The sequence below is a fragment of the Zootermopsis nevadensis genome, unplaced genomic scaffold (assembly GCF_977971745.1).
Source record: "Zootermopsis nevadensis isolate Lab colony 2312 unplaced genomic scaffold, Znev_1.0 Znev_ptg000004l, whole genome shotgun sequence".
Taxonomy (NCBI): Eukaryota; Metazoa; Arthropoda; class Insecta; order Blattodea; family Termopsidae; genus Zootermopsis; species Zootermopsis nevadensis.
Genome location: NW_028259136.1, coordinates 8,410,371 through 8,431,416, shown reverse-complemented (window position 1 = coordinate 8,431,416; position 21,046 = coordinate 8,410,371). Strand labels below are relative to the sequence as shown.

Here is a 21,046-nt window from a genome sequence, read left to right as displayed (position 1 = left end):
GTAAGTCGTTTTATGTGAGTAAAGGCGCGTGTTCGATCGCTGTGGACAGATTTGAGCGAAGGCGATATCCTGCAAATTGGATGACGTTTCAATTGTGGATATCGCCCTGATGATGGAGGCGGTAAGTACCTCTGAAACGTCGACCAATTTCTACGAGACATAACGCTGCAATATCCCAGAAGACAAGCCTTGTTAATGCTCGTCTTGAGAACCAGGAATCGCGCCGGATTGAATTTTCCTGTGGTTTTGGTGGTAACCATGCGGTTTGCATACATCAGGGGATTTCATTGCGCCTACCTGTTGGATGCTGAAAGGAGACCCCGCAAAGCTGAGTGGGAGGGAGCGAGAAAGATTACGTACGGGGGAACTCACAGCACCTGTTTGTTACTTAGTTAAACCTCTTTAGCCGAAAAAGGAGCGAGAGAGGTAGGAAGGTTAGCAGAAGAGGAAAACAGAGAGAACATTGGGGGGGGGGGGTTTAGCAAAAATTAACCGACCCGTACGTAACAACGTAAGCGTGACAAGGCGTGTCTAGACGGGACCTGCTTTGACCTCGTGACAAGGGATCAACATGTGTGTCGAAACGTGACGAAGATTTACAAAGCGTGACCAAGCGTGACTATGCGTGATCTGCTGTGAAGGCGTGACGAGAGGTCACCATAACAGATAAAATACGACGAGGATTTGAAAAGTTTATCTAAGCGTGGCAAAGCGTGACTAGGCGTGATGAATTGTGGCCATAAGTGTCATAACGTCACATAACCTAACAAAATTCACTGAACGAACTTAACCTAACCTAACCTAATCCAACCCAACCTAACCTAACCCAACCTAACCCAACCTAACCCAACCTAACCTAACCTAATCCAACCCAACCTAACCTAACCCAACCTAACCTAACCCAACCTAACCTAACCTAACTTAACCTAACCCAACCTAACCCAACCTAACTTAACCTAACCTAACCCAATCTATCCTAACCTAACCTGTCGTAACTTCATCTAACGCATTGCAAAGTAGCAAAAATTAACCGAGCCGTACGTAACATAACGTAAGCGCCCTGAAACGTGACGACGCGTGCCTAAGCGTGACAAAGCGTTATTAAGCGTGATATACTGTAACGGAGTGACGAGATGTGGCCAGAAATCTCTTCGACACAGATGCTCGATGTCCTTAATTTTAAATGTTGTATTCTTGCTTGCAACCTATTTTTTATATCTGCCCTAATAAGTTCATTGGGGTTTAAATCGGGATGGTACGGCGGAAGTCTCAGCACAGGACGTTCTTTGTCTGCTAAAATCTGATCAATCACATAATATTTGTGCTTTGACTTATTTAATTTGATTCAGTCGTACAGTTGAGCTTTCAACACGTCACAAAATGAGATGTTTATTTCCAATATCCAGGCTTTCATTTCGTCCTTCTTTGATTAAGACGTCGGTGGTTTGTCTGTCCGAGTGTTGTGATACGAGGCGTTATCAGTGACCAGAAAGGAGATTGCAACGAACAGGTGGCATGTTGTTAACACAGCACAGACTGTACTGACCGACGGAAACTCCTTCCTTCCTTCATTGAGTGGTCCGCATACTGGGCACTCCCTACAAGGTCAGCGGCCATAATCGGTGGATCCAGTTCTTATGTGCGCGGTGGTTGTGCAAGGGACGTCGAATTGGGGTGAATCATACCGCCACCTCGACCCCCCCCCCTCCACCGGACCGCATCCTACTAATACCGCCCTGGCCTACCCCAATAATATATCGGGAAGGAACAGGGGGCCTGGTCACGTGACTTCCAGTGCAGATCGATCGTGCCGAACTTCCGTGTCCGAGAGGAAGGAGAAGGGGCCGTGTGCCAACAAGAGGGTTCCTTGCCTCTCCGTGGAATTTTTTTGTCTTTCCGATTAGGCGTTCTGAGAATTCGTGGATTCGATATCAAGAAGGCTGTGGAAATGATTCATGTGTCGTATCAGAGAACGCGCTGTGTCATCCGGTCAGTGGTACTTAACACTTACGCCGTGAAATATGTGCTGAAAGCTACTGATAACAATTTTTAATACAATGAGATTTCTTGGTGGTGAGTATGGTATGCGACTAAGACATTCCATGGAACAGGCCTCTTCTTTATAAGCTAATAGTCGCTCATCGAGTCAATAAATGACACTGTTCGTGTTGCCTTGTTTGTAAGTATCGTGTGGACGAGCTTAGTGCTTCGAAGGGTTAAGGACCGTGCGAATTGTATCATCATGGCCACGTCAGGGGTTTCCCGGTGACCGGGCATGAGGAGGCTCTCCCTTTGAGATAGGCGACGGGCGAGTTACCTCGGCGTGACGAAATTGTGTGTTATATTCCGACCAAAACGAGTGGTCATGTGGCCAGAAGTAGGATTATTGAACGACACCATTCTGTGATGCCGGTTGCATACGTGGCCACTGGTCAGTGTCGGGATGTAGGCGTAGTTTTCGTCAGTTCTGAAGCTGCTGCCCTGAGCGTCTTGAATCCTAAACCGGCAAGGAGATGTGGGAAAGGTGAATTGAGCGTGGTTATGAAGTCGTGCATTCAGATCAGGGTACTGGAAGGAGGCTTGTAATTGTATGCGTGTCATCTCTAATAATACACGCACTAGCAGATGAAATAGGTAAGTGGGGCATGGAGGTATGAACTGGTTCCAGCTGGTAGGATTTGAGGTTGTCTCGATGGTGAGAACGAAGATGTCTGTCTTCAGGGTTGTTGTGCCTTGTAGTCTGGTAGATGTTTACTCTTGCTGCCTCCATCATCAGGGCTATGATGGGTTCAAGAAAGGACATCTGAAACGTGGGAAAACACGTAACCAGACTACACGGCGCTGCAGTTCAGAAGACGGCCATGTTCCTGGTTTAAAGTGGATGCAGTCGTGTGACATTTTGTGAAGACGGTGATGGATTTTCACAAAGGCAAGAAATTTGATTGCCAGAGTACTTCCTAACGTCGGCGTCCGTCCGGTCAGCACCGTTGTCCCATCGCGCGTAACAAAGTGTGACGACCGGTTTCTTTGTGCGAGTCACCTCGTTCCGTTGTTTTCTTAAGAGAACGGGGTGGGCCTTCTGCGCGTTCGACGCTTTTGAATCTTGTGCGGAAAATAAGTATCTGGTGCACGGGGAGAGGGGGGTGGGTTATGGAGTCTGCCTTCAAGCTGACAGTCGCTCAGCCTATCAGAAATTCCCAGATATGAAATTCGTGAGATCAGTGTACTCCATCTCCTCAGAGCCTGATGACGAACGAAGTCTTCTGCTTCTGGAGGTCTCCTCACCCCTTGGACAGGCTGTCCTCTCTTAGGTGCATCGTGGTCTTTCTTAGTCGTTCCACACGAATGCCTTTACCTTGAAACAGACCACGAAACCTAACCTTCAACGTACTTGTCATTGACGGCACAAGATGATTAATCGTCGTTAAAGGAACGAGCGAGGAATCCCCATCACAGGCCCTGTTTGATGTGTAATATTTATTTACGGTCATTTATTATAACATGCTCAGATCTAAGCTGGATGACCACCCCTTATCGGGTGTCACCGGGCTGCTCGTTGAATCTTCACAGCCACCGTCCATCTCTGGAGGCCTTCGCCTCTCCTGTCAAATTCGGGGACTTGCCATGCCGTGAGAAGAGGCCCACTTCACACGATTTGTCTATGTAATTTTGATGAAGACGTCTTCCTAGAGTCAGGACCCCAGAAATACCCGTGTCCACTCGCGACTTTTTAAGCGTACTGCGATATTAATGGCTCAGTGTATTTTCTGAGCTTAGGTTGGTAGATTTGTGTTATGAGATTTGAGGTTCACATGGCGGCGGGTATGTGGATGAAAGTCTTCTGGGATGTTGTAGTCTTGGTAGATGTTTACCGACGTTTCGGAGGTGCTTTTGCCAGAACGGCAAGTGAACTTTTGCGAAGATTTACGTCGTATGTGTGAAGCCTTAAATACAGTTTCGCTCTGTTACTGTTTGTTTTCCACAAGAACAACTTAAATGCAAGATAAACCGTTTTCTAGCGTCGTACCAGAGGCTGTTGGACGTCCCGGAGGGCCGGAAGACGCGTGAACTTACTTAAACGTCGTATAAACTACCGGAAGTATAACACGCATCGTGGCCATGTTTTGAAACAGAATTTGATGCTGTGTTTGTTTCTGTGGTTTAAAGCCTGTGTGCACTCCAGGAAGCTGTAAATCACCTGCGTCTCGCTTTGTCACATCTCGATCTTAATGGTCAGAGTCTCTGTTTCGGGACGAATGAGACACTGAGGTGAGAGGGGCTCTCAAATTTCTACTCTGTATTTTTTTTAGAGCGATTAAATCAAGACGAGAAACAAAAAATTGAGTATGTTTGATATCAGTCAATATTTGATACCCCTGCTTCGTATTCAGGAGGCCCGCGGTTCAAATCTCGCTCCCAGGGACCTCTGCTTTGGAGTTGGCAGAATTTTGGCGCGTTCATCGTGCATTTATAAAAATACGGTTGTTTTTATGAATGACATGTAAAGACGAATAACTCGATTTCTGCGTCGGGAAACGAACCCAGGGACTTTACGAAGTAGAGGCAGGAGAGTTTACGCACTGTGCATTGCTTTGTCACTCGCCGACATCCGCGAAATTTTGCTTTTGTTTGCTGTTGATGTGTTTAAATGGTTGGACGTTTCGTGTGCGCTTTCAAATGTTCAGGCATGTATAAAGGCGACGACTTAGTTCGTCTGTCGTCAATACGTAGTTATACGTCGAAAATGTATTTCACCTAAGTAGACTTACTGTTATAAGTCGGTTTTACTTTACTTGTGTCTGTGGACCAGTCGGCGGCAGATGAAATTTGCTGGATTCTTGGATGTTTTCCGGCGTGTTATTACGCCAGTAATTATCCCCACGCTAATGTAAGAATAAGAAGCCGGTTTATAAACACGTCTGGTCTAACAAGGTTTCCACTCCTTTTTGTGAGGTTACGTTTAAGGCTTCTTTTAAAAGCTTCCAGTTTCTGAAATTTATGGAGATCACTGTTTAATTACGGGGCGTGGCCCTCTGCCCACCCCGGTTTCATCTATCAATGTTGGCTGAACTGTTTTATATTGTTTTTCGCGTTTAGCCATTGCTTCATAACGAAATTAAGACGAGTTAAAAAAAATTTCCGGTCATCTTGGTGCCATTGAGTTTGTCGATATTGGTCTTCTGGGTAATAACGCCGTGTAGATTTTGTAAGTAGGTACCGACGTTTCGGAGGAATATACGACTTCCATCTTCAAGGCTAAATACTGAAGATCACCGCCGACGAGCCACGGCTTCAGGGGTTAACCAGTCGATCTTTGTAATGGTGAAGAGTTGTGTTTTCTTCGCGGTACGGACTGGATCTTTTTAATATCAATTAGACGAGCCACGGCTTCAGGGGTTAACCAGTCGATCTTTGTAATGGTGAAGAGTTGTGTTTTCTTCGCGGTACGGACTGGATCTTTTTAATATCAATTAGACGAGCCACAGCTTCAGGGGTTAACCAGTCGATCTTTGTAATGGTGAAGAGTTGTGTTTTCTTCGCGGTACGGACTGGATCTTTTTAATATCAATTAGACGAGCCACAGCTTCAGGGGTTAACCAGTCGATCTTTGTAATGGTGAAGTGTGGTGTTTTCTTCGCGGTACGGGCTGGATTCTTAAATATTCGGCTTGAAAGGTTTAAATCGCACTTACCGCCTTGTTTTCTCCAAGTTGTGCTATTTCCCTGGATTGTGGCGCCGTGCGTTGGTGTTTTGTTTCTCTGTGGGGTCCCAGAGACTCGGAGCGGCTTGGGGAGTGATGCGCATTGCGGTTGTTTCCAGCTAGGGGCTGCTGTGCCATCGATATGGCCTACTTTAATTCCGTCTTTGTTTTGTTAATGTAAGTGCCTGGAGAAATGTTTGGCACAGTTTTTAACCTTCTTGGTGGGATGGATTGCTGTGGAGTGGTTGAAACTCCCCGGAATGGGCAATTTCCGGCCTCATCCTCGGATCATACACTTTTTCATGTGTTTCCTCAGTTCTTCCGAGCGAATATTGGGACGGTACATTAAATAGGCCACGATCGCTACCTTTCAAAAATGTCCATGAGGCTTTATATATAATCTGTGTGTCGATAAGGCGTCATTAAAAATTTGCATGACAACAAAGAAACAACAGATCTTCTGTAACTCTCATTTTATGCCTTGTAACCCACAGCTTGGTTGATTCATAGGACATTTAAGGACGAGTTATCAACTGATGATCGTATTTGTTGTTGAAAGCGACGGAAGTATGGCTTTATTTAATCGCGGAGAAACAGGGCTTGGTGTGCTTCAAGAATTTTGACTGAGAATTGAGCAAGACTATTAAAGCAACAATTACGAGAGCCAGTGTTCTGCCAGGACTCAAACCGGATACAAGCCAGACGCATCTGTGCTTTGGCTGACTTGTTAAGTCCATCTATTCGGTGTCCTCTCGAACATACGTGTTCTATATCTCATTTATTGCCCTTATTCAAGGTCATTCTGATTGCTAGGTCGCTGCTCACGGCACATGGTGTAATGACGAGCAGAACGTGTGTTCAATCCTGAACATTACTTCGCGTTCGAAATCGCCTGCTGCTGTTCGTGAAACACTGTGTTGAATACGCTGCTGTCAACTCTGACCCAGGAACACTTCGCAAAGTCCCGCGAAACACACTACAAATGACAGAAGTTTGTCTTCGAGAAAGTGGTGGACGCTTCCAGCATCTGCTGCTAAGTCGTTTTGGAAGTTCTTCTTAGCAAATGAAAGCGAGTTTGTTATGTATGGATGTCACCAAAACTTACAGATATCGCTGTACTCAGAGTTGCGCCTTAAACGGAACATCCTGTATAAGGGAGTCGATGGAGAATGTCGGAGAAGCGGCTGTTATTTGTTGCTTGGCGCTGAGAAAAGCCAAAGTCGGACTCTCTTATAACGGATTGTCCGCTGTCTGTTTTTCCTTAATTATCAGTAGAAATTAATGGGTGTCTTATGCATCTGGGCGCTGTTAGACCGCCCTGCCAGCTGTGACGGATTGTCCGCTAGTCTTCGCGAAACGTGCCCCCTTCCCTCCTTCCAGTTCTTCTTCCATTCCATCTCGATCGGATTCCTAAAAGTGTAATTTTGCCCGCCAAGTAGCAAAGTAATGTTTCGTGTTTAACAAACTGCGTCGCGAATGGTTTGCCTTGAAAAGTTTCGTACTTTCTCGACTAGTAAAGAAATTCTCTCCTCTTACTGAGCCCTCACCTGCCCACGTTGCATTTCTCTGACGTGAGTTTGTGCTCAGGAATCACGAGATATCTTTTTAAGTATTTTGTAATTTCCATCTGTGCTTAAGTCCTGTTTTGGGACCAACATTTGATGTGGGTTTGTTTGTTGGTTGTGCTGTCAGTGATTTTAAACTGGTCTGCCTTTCACAATTTAATATAATTAATATACCACCTGCTAGTTCAGTAGCATTGAAACTTAAAAGAGAAATAAGCGAAAGATATAGAACGCATAATAAATCATTTCAACATTTTAAATGACCTCTGCATTTAGTACAGTGTCGTTAAATAACAACTCGACTTGTTCAGGCGTTATAAGGTGTCGAATGAAGTAGGTCGATTGTAATTGGCGATCTTGTAGGGATTTGGAAGGAACATGTTGTTGGCTGCTTCAAGGTACTGTCCCAACATTTACCTGGAGAGACTGGGGAAAAAATCGTAAAAATCCGATTGTCAGGCCAGACTCCTTCCAACCTGGAGCGATGTTACGAATAAATAATCGCGGTTTAGCGGCACAGGTGCTGATTAGTCTGGTAATTACCAGAGCGAAGGACAGCGGAAAGCAAGCGTTGTGAGTCCTTGCTCTAGATGTCTGCTTCCGACGGTCGCTTCATGCGATACACGTAATTGTTTGCAGATCTCTCGAGCTCTTTGTTGCGCTGAAGTATGCCGCGTGTAATGAACACGACAACTCTTCCAGAAAAATTGCGTTTACAGCGTGTTTAATTAATCATCTCCGTCAAAGCTGAAACTCGACTGAATTTTATCTAAGCTATCCAGTCCGTACCGCGAAGAAAACACAACACTTCACCATTACAAAGATCAGCTTGTTGACGCTGGTTAAGGAAATTTAGCCCAAGCCTGACCCCCCCCCCTCCCCTCCCTTCACACCCCGTGCAGGCTTTGTATAGACCCTCAGAAACAACAAATACGCTGTTTTGGTGTTATTGAAGTTTGTGCTGAAGTGTTTCAAAATCGCCTGGTTTAATTATAAATACATTTTGAAACAGATGAAATTGCAGGGGTGTCGTGGACTACGCCTCTGATACACGGAACTGTGCCATAGTTTCAAAAAGGTTATTTTGTCGCTGTTGCAAGGCGCGCGCGGTTCTGTGAAGAGTTTAGCTATTTCATTTAACACGTGATTGTGTGCCATTTGAGTGTGAATTTTAATTCTGACAGTCACTGCGTTCGTCTGACGCGCTGGCAGTCGGATGGAAGGATCGAGGATAGACACGCAGGAAGAGAGAAAGCAAAGTCGGTCACATAACAAGTTTAATGGCGTAATGCTGGCTCCACTAGCGGCCCCCAGTTAAGTTGCAGTGGCAAGACGTACTTACGTGCGACTGCGACTGAATATGGCTTTGTGACACCAATGCACAGGTCTTATGCAGCACTTGGAAGCCGTGGCTCGTCTAATTGATATTAAAAAGATCCAGTCCGTACCGCGAAGAAAACACAACTCTTCACCATTACAAAGATCGACTGGTTAACCCCTGAAGCCGTGGCTCGTCTAATTGATATTAAAAAGATTCAGTCCGTACCGCGAAGAAAACACAACGCTTCACCATTACAAAGATCGACTGGTTAACCCCTGAAGCCGTGGCTCGTCTAATTGATATTAAAAAGATCCAGTCCGTACCGCGAAGAAAACACAACTCTTCACCATTACAAAGATCGACTGGTTAACCCCTGAAGCCGTGGCTCGTCTAATTGATATTAAAAAGATTCAGTCCGTACCGCGAAGAAAACACAACTCTTCACCATTACAAAGATCGACTGGTTAACGCTGTTCAAGGAAATAATCGCTGTTTACGCAGTGAAAACAATATGAAAATTATCTTGAGTTATTGATTATCGGGCTTTAATGGGATGAGTTGAACAAGTTTTTCAGCTCATTTGAAATGCCAGTAAGTACCTCACTGAAGATGTTTTCCGCCTGAACGAGGAATGTCAGATTTGTTGGTAACTTAATGATTGTTTTGATCGGTCCCAGGGTTCCAGAGAAGGCGAGGGAACTTTTTTGTGATTTTAATTTATTCGTCATTGCAATTTTGATTTGTGTCTGTACTTTGGCATATTTTCAAGTAATTTATTAATCACCTTGATATTATAATTCTGTCTTCTAGTACATTAATTTATTAATTAAATGTATTCTTAACATTTTCCACGGCGTGCGCAAATTTTATTTGTTTTGGACTCACTTTGTGAGACATGGAAGAAATGTTTCCAGTCATCTGTGGACACGTAGAAGTGATCTTTCTGCAATATAAAGATTTTTCTTACGTTGCCATGGAGATGTGCTAATAGAAGACGTTTTTAGAAATGAGAGCCAGCATGCACATGTACAGATTTCTTTTGTTCTTAAAAGTGTGTCTGATTCGCGCATTGGCCTCTGTGGCGAAGTTTCATTGGCTGACGTGTATTGACAGTCCAGTTACCACAACTTGCGAGGCAGCTAACGGGATCCTTTCCGCTCATGTTGCCCTCATGACACATCACATGGCCTTGACTGTCGATTGACACGTTTTTTTTTGTCTGCTTGAAACTCAACCACGTTAATTTAACGGGCCAGCGACGTTTTAGTATCAATATCAACGAGAAAACAACTCGTCTCCATGACAACGATCAGTTGGTTGATGCTGTTTGAGGAAATCGTAGCCGATTGCCCCGAAAGCCATGCGAGTCACCTACATGTACTCTGTGGACAAATGTAGAGTTATTTATTATTATTATTATTATTATTATTTAGTGTCCTGTCTGACGACAGGTCCATATGAACAGGATCCTTCCATCCTTTTCTCTTCTCGGACTGGGACCTGTTCATATACGTTCTTGGCAGATGATCCAGAAGTGGTTTGCCATTGCCTTCTTCTGTGTGTGAATGGAGTAATTGTTGGGATGCCACGGAGGAAAACTCCGTGTTGCCTAGACCACGGCCTTGCCCAACACAAGTTATAAATTCGGGCACCGCCGGGAATCGAACCCGAGACCCCAGGATTACAAGGCCAGCGTTCTAACCGCTGGACCACAGTGGCATAATGTAGAGTTACTGACTATTAAAACAGGTGGTATGTATAGTTACCACTGGGCTTAAAATGGTTAAACGGAAAGATATTCAGGTCCCTTTATTTGATTTGTAAGCAGGTGCAACTGTGAACGTTTTGTTTCGATCGAAATTTCACGTGGAACACCCTGTATTTTGTTTGCGTATAGGCAGTTCGTTCGTTGTAGAGGTCTCTGATTATTTTCTCCCGCTGTTTCCTGTGCCGTCGAAAAAGGATGTGACCCCGATTGTCTTTGTTTGGCGTTCTTTACGCGGCTGAGGTTATGGGGGAAAAAAAAATCATGAACACCGTGCGATGTAATTCTCCCGCCCTTTGGCCATTCCGGTAGCCTGATCCACGGGTCGTGATGCCAAGGTACAGTCTGAATCCCCCGCGAATGAATTCGTATCGACTTTTCCTCTTTTCGTTTTCCGCGATTATCGATCGTACCGGTCGTCCTTCACGCCTTTCCGACTCCGTTGTATCCAATGTGCGTTCAGTCTCCGACTTATATTCCCATTTAATGATATTTTCTCCATCCCCCCCCCCTTCTTTCATATTCTCTGTTTCCACAGACGCAAGAATGTGTAGTCAAGACATCGTATTTCCCTGTACTCGTGAACTCCGCGAAGTGAAGGCGAGTTTACATGAGGCAAATTTAGAACACGTTAAAAAAAAGTGATCTCCTGCGAAATTCTGTTGCTGACATTAAAACATTTATGCATATTAACCATTTAAAGCTCCGTGGTAAGTATATGTACCGCCTGTTTTAAAAATCCAGAAGCCTGCTTCCCCCCCGCACATTTTCATATTATTTTTAAAATAAACAGTGGTAATTTTCTTAAACGACATTAACCAACTGCTCGAATTGTTATTTATTAAATCGTATGTCTGCGTGGTGTGTTGTTTCGGAAACTAATTGGCCGACTGAGACGTCTGACGATTTCATATCGGAAAGGGAACCCCCCACCCCACCCCATCCCCCGGTTGTGCAGTGTTCAGTCAGCCCTTTAGCAAATAACCATGTATCGTATCGATTACATGGCGACTCTAAAATTAGTCTTATCTTTCTGCGCTGGCTTTTCAACACATGGCGGCCCCATTACGCTTTTGTGTGGGGAGGCTGCGTCAGGTTCATCTTGCTTAATGAACGGACGATTGAACTGGAAAACATTAGTTGCGCGCGGTTTTAAATTCACAGTGAAAATCTGGCCGGGGGGGGGGGGGGGGACTAGATCGTCACAGTGTTGTTCCGATACTATTTTTCCCCCCTATGCATTCATAGCGTTAGTGGAAAAATGAACGTGTTGTGAAGAAGCATATTTCGTGTTGGATGAAGCTAAATACACCTTAATTTTACTTCGCTTTAGTGGGGACGAACAATAAAAGTTATCGGGCGGGTTTAATTTATAGTTCATATCAGTCTAATAACAGAGTCTACTCCGCACCCACTACAAATATTAACCACGATTTTCCTCAGAAACTCTTTACCGTGCAAAATGATTGATATGTGATGTAAAATTCGTACGCACGAATTTTATTTCAAGTTTTAGTCGTGTCCGCAAGAGCCCGCCACCGGTCTCTATCGTGATCGAGATGAGACCAGTTCATAATTTCATCTCTTAGATCCCTGCGAATTAGATCGTGGCTTGTAGCAGAAATGCAGGAGACGAGAAATGCTTACAATATTTTGATAAGGATACTTAAAGGGAAGAGGCCACTTGGTAGACGGAGGCTTGAAGGAGAACTTTATATGTGGGGGGGGGGGGGGGTTCTTAAATAGCTGAGTAACTATTAGATTTTTTTAAAAAAAAAGATTCTGATCATGGATCTTGTTTGTTTTGTTTCAGGAGCTACAAAGGAGATTGGAACAGCATTGACAAGGATCTGCCTACGTCACAAGGCTGTTGAAGCCAGGATGAAGACTTTCACGAGGTAAGGATTCGCCCCGGTTGGCAGGGCAACGCGTTTTTGTGTTTCTCCCTCTCTCTCCGTTTGGTCACTTCCCTTTTTAATCTCTTCCTCTCCTTCCTTCGTCGATATGCTGTTTGTTGAGTGTCTTGTCAGAACTGGCCCTGAAGAAGGAAGAACACGATTTTCCTAGGCGCGTGTAATGTAGCGTATCGTATATGCAGCGAACGTATTTCAATTGGATTTCATTTTCAAGCTCGAATCACATCTAAGTAATGTTTAAGAATCTAGTCCGTACCGCGAAGAAAACACCACGCTTCACCATTACTAAGATCAACTGGTTAACGTTGTTTAAGGAAATAATCGCTGTTTATAACGAGACACGCACTGCGTGCATAATATTTAAGAATCCAGTCCGTACCGCGAAGAAAACACAACCCTTCACCATTACTAAGATCAACTGGTTAACGTTGTTTAAGGAAATAATCGCTGTTAATTCTGAGAATCATACGAAATACATAAATATATTCCGTGGGCAAAACGCAGAACTGTTGAATGTTAAAGCAGGTGGTAGTATAGCTTTCTGTGGGCTTTAAATTTTTAACAAGGACAACGTCTGACGTCACCATTATGAGGACTGTCTCGTGTGAGCGTCTTCGAGGCCTGTCCTCTCCTCATGCATCCACCTAGCTGGTGTCGAGGGGTTGTTCTCGTTGTCGGTTCTACATGCAAATTGGTCATTACATGCCTCTCGAACCCTCCGCCGGGGGCTCTCAACAGCCCTTCCCCTTCAGCGGGGGGGGGGGACGTCTTTTTCCCCCAATTTTCTCCCTTAGCACTCCGGCATCTTTAAACCGCGTTTATGTGACTTTTGGTCATGTTGATTGGCTGCCCTGTCTCTGGCACGTTTCGTATATTCGATATTAGTTGCAAAAAAAATTATTTTTGGCAGGTTATACGAGGTGTCCCATAAGTACCGAGGCCATAGGAGAATCGTGTTATGTGACAAAATACGGGGGGAAGAATTAAAGAGGAGGACTTTGTTGCAAATCAAGCGCTCATTTCTTTTACCTAGGACGAGTCTGTACAGCGCTGCGCCCTTAACGTTATCAGTAGCACAATCTAAGGCGGTGATGCCACCACGAGGGGGTTGGGAATCTTGACACGCGCGTCTGGTGGTGACGTCCCGCGGAAACTGGCATCGCTTTCATCAAGAGACAGGACGTTTTGGCTTTGGGCTTCTAAATCTGGACTTGATCCGTGCTGAAAGCAGTGCTTCCATTTATAGGCAGCTGGGCGTCTGTCATTAACAACTCTGGCCTTGGCACAGATTCCCTTCCTTATCGCTCGCAGTAAGTTTCTTTAATAAATGTTTCCTGCCCGATTTCTTCCCTATTGAACACTTGACGTGTATGTTATCACGCGCTCACATGTTTTCATGTCGCTGGTATGAAGGTTAGTCTTCTGGTATCTCTGAAACGTCGGCACACACGACGCAACATACCAGAAGACAGTCAGTCACCTTCAGTTTATTTGAGTGCACCGACACTACCTCCCCATTATGCGTTCATTTTGCGCTCGGCTGTGTGGAATGTGAATGTAATGTTACGTGGGACGAAGGAGCAAGACACCTGTTACATGCGCGTTCTGAGCTGTTGCCTTGCCAACAGGAGAATTCCTGGCCTCCCACTACACAGTCCACGTTGTTCCGAGAACAGATATTAAAAGTGCCATTAGAACGCACTAGTCACTTCTCGACATCTTTATTCGCCTGAACATATTTTTATCAGCCGGTAAAACAGTCGCCTATCTCCTGCCACCCAGCAGATGTGCAGCTTATGGCGGTTACAACGCTGGCCTTGTAATCCTGGGGTCCCGGGTTCGATTCCCGGCGGTGCCCGAATTTATAACTTGTGTTGGGCAAGGCCGTGGTCTAGGCAACACGGAGTCTTCCTCCGTGGCATTCCAACAATTACTCCATTCACACACAGAAGAAGGCAATGGCAAACCACTTCTGGATCATCTGCCAAGAACGTATATGAACAGGTCCCAGTCCGAGAAAAGGATCGAAGGATCCTGTTCATATGGACCTGTCGTCAGACAGAACACTAAATAAAAATAATAAATAAATGGAGATCTATTGTCTTAAGATTCGCGATTTTATTCAGGGCCTGCTGTAAAATGTTTAGATTAATTTCAGTGCAGTTAGTACCTTAAAATACGATGACTTTTCTCCAAGTTTGTTCCAGTTTATTTTTAATTTAAAGCTAGTAAAAGAATTATGTTTGTGAATGGTCCATAAATGATCCGGGAATCAAGTGATATTATTGGCCACTCTATCGTGCCGTGAAGCTGCTGATCCATGCAGCACGCCCCCCAGGAGGTCAGCTCGAGTTTCACACTTTGCCTGCGGCTATCTGTTTAGACAACACGCCGCGCGCACGTGCCGGAGAAGTTGCCGCCCCAGCACGGCGACCGTCGCTTAACAATAGAAGTGAATCGACACATTCCGATTATAAGAAGAGTTATCTGGCGGTTTCTGGGAGATGTGACTCAGTGAGAGAGGGAGGGAGGTTGTTTCTATTACGTGTGTTTTGACGTACAACCAGAGATCACAGTGAAGTCATTAAGTCATGATTACAGTATGCGCTGGCTTTCTGTTAACTACCAGTATACAGGGTGTGTCCAGTTCGAATCTTGGTCGGGCACAATCTTTTCTGACTGAATTTTACGTGGTTTTACTCAAGTCTCTGCAAGTGGAGAAATCAATTAAAGTGCCAGACAGGATTTGTATTTGAACACTTGAAATCGCAGCTTGGTGTTACGTGGTTTTACTCAGTTCGGTGTCCAACCTCATAATAGGCTACAATTTTCTTTCCCATCAGTTGCTTTGCCCTCGAAGTACTTTTTGAAACTGGGTTGTCCTCCTCCTCCTTCTCCTCGAAGCAGAGTGGTAACTATGTGTACCACGTACTTTAACTTCCAGTGACTGTTCAGTGTATGTAGGATTCTCCGAACGCAATTTGACCAAACCAACTGATCCAAGAGACCGGATTCATTTTGACCCAGCAAAGCAACATTACAGGCTTATTAAATTGAAACTTGTTATCATTTGAAACTGTTTATCTTATCTGTTTTTGTAACCGCTCTCTTATTACACCATAAGCTGATGGTTCTGTAAACAATTCTTTATCCCCTGGATAAATATACGCAAACACTGTTGCGCAACCAGCAGAGATTAAAAGAGATATTTGATTTATGATTTGACAAAAATGTGACAAACGGGAGAGGAAGGAAGGAATGAAGGAAAAGTCGGTCACTGAGGGGAAGAGCACGACGAAGATTACGGTGTTTCGTCGTGACAGGTGCCTTCTTCAGGAAGAGTTCAGTTAGCGAACTTTCAGATGATATTATAAATCGGTGGAACGCCTTCAGCAATTCTCTGTTTTGCATCTAATCATCGTGTTGTAGCGGTCAACATTGTATTTAGGAGGGTGTCGATTCGAATGTTATCACGAAGACCGGCTGACCTTGCACGTTTTATAATAATTTTATACTGAATAGGCTTAACCGCTGCGTAAAATAGTGCCTTTTAAAACATTATGAATCATCTTAAAGGGCCTAGGTAACTGTGGCAGCAGTGCTGGGTTGTCGTGAACATAGTAGCGAAACGTCGATTTCCGCAGGGGATTTATTGATGACCTGAGACACTGTCAGCTTCTCAAGGAATCTTCTCTTTTGCGTTAATTAGTAATAATGAACCCTTTTAAGGCCATGAGTACGGATTATGTACCACGTGCTTTGATATTCAGTGACTGAATTTTGCTCACAGATTGTATTTATGAGCTTACAGAGTCAACAGCGATTATTTCTTTAAACATATTTAACAAATTCATCGTTGTCATGAGGACGCCTGTTTTCTTTGAGGTACGGACTGAATTTTAAATACTATTTAGAATTTTGTTGATAAAGGAGCCACTTGATAATGAAAAACGCGTGTACACTAAATGTTACGTCATATTTAAACGAGACACGAGGCAAGTCCTCTGGACTTCTTGTCCTCAGAGATTGAAGTCGGTCCAGTAAGAGGCAGGCAAATGTTTGTGGTTGGAAGCAAGGCGCAGTCAAACCGACTTTATTCAGAGTAGTGCATCGGCAAATGAGGGTTGGTTGGGGCCACGGATGACTGGCTCCAGCCTGTTCAAGAGGCTTCGCCCCTCATCCTCGCGTCTTCTTCACAGTCTCTTCGGCTGTAACGCCCCGTGCCTTGAATTCTGTCTGAATGCTTTTGCGCGTGACGCGTTCACTTAGATTCTGAGTCCAAAGCACAAAGTCCAAAGTGTTATTTAAACGTCATTCAAGCGCATTCCCCCGTGAAATGTCAAGGAGTGGGTTTAATTGGCAAAGCATGTCGAGCACATGCAGACTTTCTTAGTCGATTGTGGTAGATAGAATACAGCACGTTTCTTAGCCCTTTGAAACCGATGCTCCATCTAAATGATATTTTAAGAATTTAGTCCGTACCGCGAAGAAAACACTGCACTTCACCATTACAGAGAACAACTGGTTAACTCTGTTTAAGGAATAAATCGCTGTTTACAGCAGGTGTCATACAGAACACATATATAACAAAAATGTAGTTAGAGGTTGTTAAAGCAGGTGGTACATATAGTTACCGTTGTGTTTCGGCTGTTTGTGACTTTCAGTATGGTTCAAGACACAACGCGAGCTCAATTGTTTGCCAGATTTAAAACTCTTTGCTGTTGAAGGCCACTCAGGTGTGTCGTTGTTTGTTGTAGTGCCATCATGGACTGTCTGGTGGTCCCTCTGCAGGAGAAGTTGGAAGACTGGAGGAAATCGGTGGTGAATCTAGATAAAGAACACGCCAAAGGTAAGACGTAGCAAAATTGGGAACAGTGCGACGCTTTGTCGTTTAAATTTAATAATCTTCCTGTAACCAGTACTGTAGACGCACGATACCAACATTGGTACAGCGCAAACTTATGAGGTGGGTGAAACACCAGCGCTGTCGGTGTTGGATTCTGCAGTGAGTTGTGGCGGTATGATAGGTCGTGTCCTGTCCCTGTCACGTTAAAAGTCATGGCTCGTGCAACCCGGAGGAATGAAGCGTAAAATTTTGAAATCGGGAGGTAATCGAGTTGAGCCGCGAGACTCTCATTAGCAGCGCCCGCAAATTAGTCTGCAGCCAGTTTATACGCGGTTTTCTGATTCCTTTATTTACTGTGCTGCATGCACCAGCTCTGTTACCTACCGCGGGGGGGGGGGGGGGGGGCAGAATGCACTGTGAGAGGAACGCATCGATTTATTTACTGAAGGGTTCAGTGGCGTGCTTTTGTGACCGCGGTAATGTACCTCCCAGCTCCTTACGAGCGGACGGATGCTTCAACCTTGGGGTTCGTTATTATGACACTAGGACGTTGACCCTGGTCCTGTGAGCGCAGACTAAGACACGCCACAGCCGGAGTTTTCCAGCTTTTCTCCGGGATTGCGTTTGCAGACAGTTCGAGATCTGTAACTAAAGACTTCGCAACAGCAGACGTCTTATAGAATGGGAACTGAAGGCAGTTCTGAATAACATTTAAGAATTCAGTCCGTACCGCGAAGAAAACACAACACTTCACCATTACAAAGATCGAATGGTTAACCCGTGAAGCCGAAGATCGTCTAAATATTATTTAAGGATACGGCCCGTACCGCGAAGAAAACACAACTCTTCACCATTACGAAGATCGACTGGTTAACGCTGTTTAAGGAAATAGTCGCTGTTTATTCTGAGAATCACACGAAACACGAAATACAAAAGGACACTTCCGACAGCAAAACGATTTATGCTTAACCCGAAAAGGCCAGTGGTGACTCGCCAATTGATTTCAATGCACCGAATGACCGATTTCTCCGTTTCCGGTCCTCCGCGTTTCCCCGCTTTATTTTGTTTCCCACGTGTTTGTCTTCCCTTACGTGAGAGCCGAACCCTGTTCGTGCAAGCCTCGCAATTGGAGCGATCCTCCTTTGTTTTGCCGTAGACTCAACGCGTTTCTTGCTACATTGTTTACTTGTTCGCGTCGTCTGAATCATTCGTAGTTGGCGTGCAGCTGGAAACCGAAACACGGGGATGTACAAGAAGCAGTGCTACCAACCGAGTTCTTTGTTCTCCAAATAAAATGAATGAATGTATCTGTTTTATGTATCGAGCTGGCTGGCTCTCTTATCTCGCCCGGTCTTTCGAGTCGAATTCCGAATATTTTACAAAAACCGACTTATCCACAGAAGATTCCCGTCTATTGGGGTGTTGCACCGTGTTACAGTCTCTTAGAAGTTTGCCGACGTTTCAGAAGTCCTTGCTGCCTCCATCATCAGAACAGCGTTTATACATAACATACAGTACAGTGTGAATCATATTAAGATGTACAAACTCCGAAGTGTTTTGCAATGTAAACGAAGTGCAGAGAAAGTTGAAACTCCGGACTCCGGAGCGTGAACAGCTTTGTGATAATAGATTCGTCATTGTTGCATGAATTTCAAGGCCACTGAAGTGTTGGAAATTGCACGTTTACAAAACACGCTGCTCTTTTGTTATAACTGCTGTCGTCCTTGACAGACAGAGGGAGTGTTCAGAGAGCGCTGGAAGAAAGTGGTTGGAGTTCGTCCTACTTTATCTTCTTTGACAGACGGCGCGAAATGAGGGCAATCCCTGGGCAAACGCGTGACATATACGTATAATCGGTTGCCTACCCTCCTGGCACACAACTCTGCATCTATTATTCATCGCTACTTGTTGTCCATATGTTTCGTCTTTCTCCGCCCTCTTTCTGCTTCTTTTTTCTTCATTTGCTGTCGTCTTCATTTCTTAGTAAGATCGCGCTAGCTAGGGCCCGGAGATTCGGGATTCAGGCCCCGATAGGGGATTGAGAATTTGTGTGTTCAGTCCTGGGTTTACTTTTTAAGACTCGCAGTCACGTTCTTCAGAGTACTAAGCAGCAATTAGAAATTTCCGCGTAGCCTCGCTTCTAAAACTCGTCTATTTAAACATCCAGTCCGTACCGCGAAGAAAACACAGCACTTCACCATTACAAAGATCGACTGCTTAACGTTGTTTAAGGAAATGTTCGATGTTTATTTCTAGAATCATGGTGAACACATAAATGCACTCTGTCGGCAAAATGCAGAGTTTTTTTAATGTAAAAGCAGGTGGTACTTATAGTTACCAGTGGCCTTTAAAGAGTTAGATAGTAGCCAAGAGACGGGCGTTCCGGAGTTTACTGCTGTAATTACATTTGTGACGTGTGACACAAATATGTCGGAAGTCTCTGAATTTGACCCCCCGACGCTCAGATGTGCCTTTCCAGTTTATTTAACGACGCCTTTCCGGCTGTGTAATCACATAACATTAAATGGAAAATAGCGGTCGTGGCCTATTTTTAAGCATCCAGCATACCACGAATATTTCAGTCGTAATCGGTAGGCTCCCGAATAAGGAGCTATTCATGGTCATCGTCGTTTGCCCTTTAAAGCCCAGCTGACATTTGTAATGGTGAAGTGAGGTGTTTTCTTCGCGGTACGGACTGAGTTCTTAAATGTTATTTAGGCGAGGTTCGGGCTTCAGAGGGTTGGACAGAAAACTGGTGTCTGGAGTTTTAGTGACGCGTGATGACGAAGCACAACTCTCTCTCCTTGCCCTCGGCGGTACTTGAACCCTAACTCAAGCGCATCGAGGCTCTGAGAGCACTCCGGCGTGACTCTGGCAGCTGAACCAGAAGGTTCACCGTCACTGACACGAAGTCCCGCCCTTGGACACGATCGTGAGCCACGTCCACCTTTTCCACAGTTTCCCCGACTTCAGATTGGTCAGATCTGTCGGAATTCGGTACAAGTTTTTTTTTTAAAATTTTAAGGGAGGGGGGGTGTATTTCTGAAAATGTTTAATAAGCAAGTTGTTGTGTTTGATCTGTTTTGTACATTTCCTAAACAGAAGTTACAGATCGTCGCTGCCCATCTGTTGGCACTCTTGCTTTTTATTCGATAGGTCCAAGGTTCGTATCTCGTCATGACTGAGGTTTCTGTGTTATCCTCGTTTCCTCCAGGCAGATTCCGAGATGGTAGTTTTCTAGGGCACGGCCGCTTCCTTCCACGTCCTTTCCAATTCATAATCATCCTTTCATTCGACGTCGTGTAGTTTCTGCCAGCGTCGTTAAATAAACCACAAATAGCCAGCTTTGTCTTAGTCACTTCGCTGTGTAAATACTGGCGCTGTTCCAGTTTTTTTTTTTTAAGTTGATGTTTTTATTCATTTTCAATGGACGGAGTGGAGTAAAAGTTGGAAGCGGAAAACATATGTGCCAGAGGCGAAATGCCATCAAGCAGATACTTCGCTGTTGTCATTTGCATTCAAATGAAACTGACGTTTGAATGCGTTTAGAAATATCTATGGGCTGATGCCTCGTCCTCAGATGTCCACTCTGAAGGACCAGCTCCAACATTCAAGGACCACTGTCTGTACCGCAAGCCAAGAGTTTGTATGTATTTAATTCTGTCACAGAATAATTAAATTTGAATCTTTTGTGGATGTTGCTGGTACAGGCCTGATTCATGACGACGCTGACATATGGCGAGGCTAGAGGTTTGCCTCCTTTGTTAATACTGCCCATTGCACTTAACACCTTGCTTTTCAGTGCTGCGTGTACGTACATTAGAAGTACCCACTTTCATTTGTCACTTTAAGTAACCGAGTATCCAAATGTGTTTCTCGCTTGTGTTTGTTTTAACTTCCTGTTTCAAGGTTAAAGCGATACTTGCAGGTGG

At 44.6% G+C, this 21,046-nt stretch overlaps 1 protein-coding gene across 4 annotated transcripts in view; it reads left to right on the top strand.

The window, feature by feature from the left end:
- mim (missing-in-metastasis) overlaps positions 1 to 21,046 on the top strand; it is a 57,400-nt gene that overhangs the window by 21,569 nt on the left and 14,785 nt on the right. For all 4 annotated transcript variants that reach the window (XM_087343092.1, XM_087343093.1, XM_087343091.1 and 1 more), the window contains exons 4-5: positions 12,166 to 12,250; positions 17,026 to 17,117. In XM_087343092.1, coding sequence (XP_087199218.1) covers positions 12,166 to 12,250; positions 17,026 to 17,117 — 177 coding nt within the window. The remainder of the gene's footprint in view (positions 1 to 12,165; positions 12,251 to 17,025; positions 17,118 to 21,046) is intronic.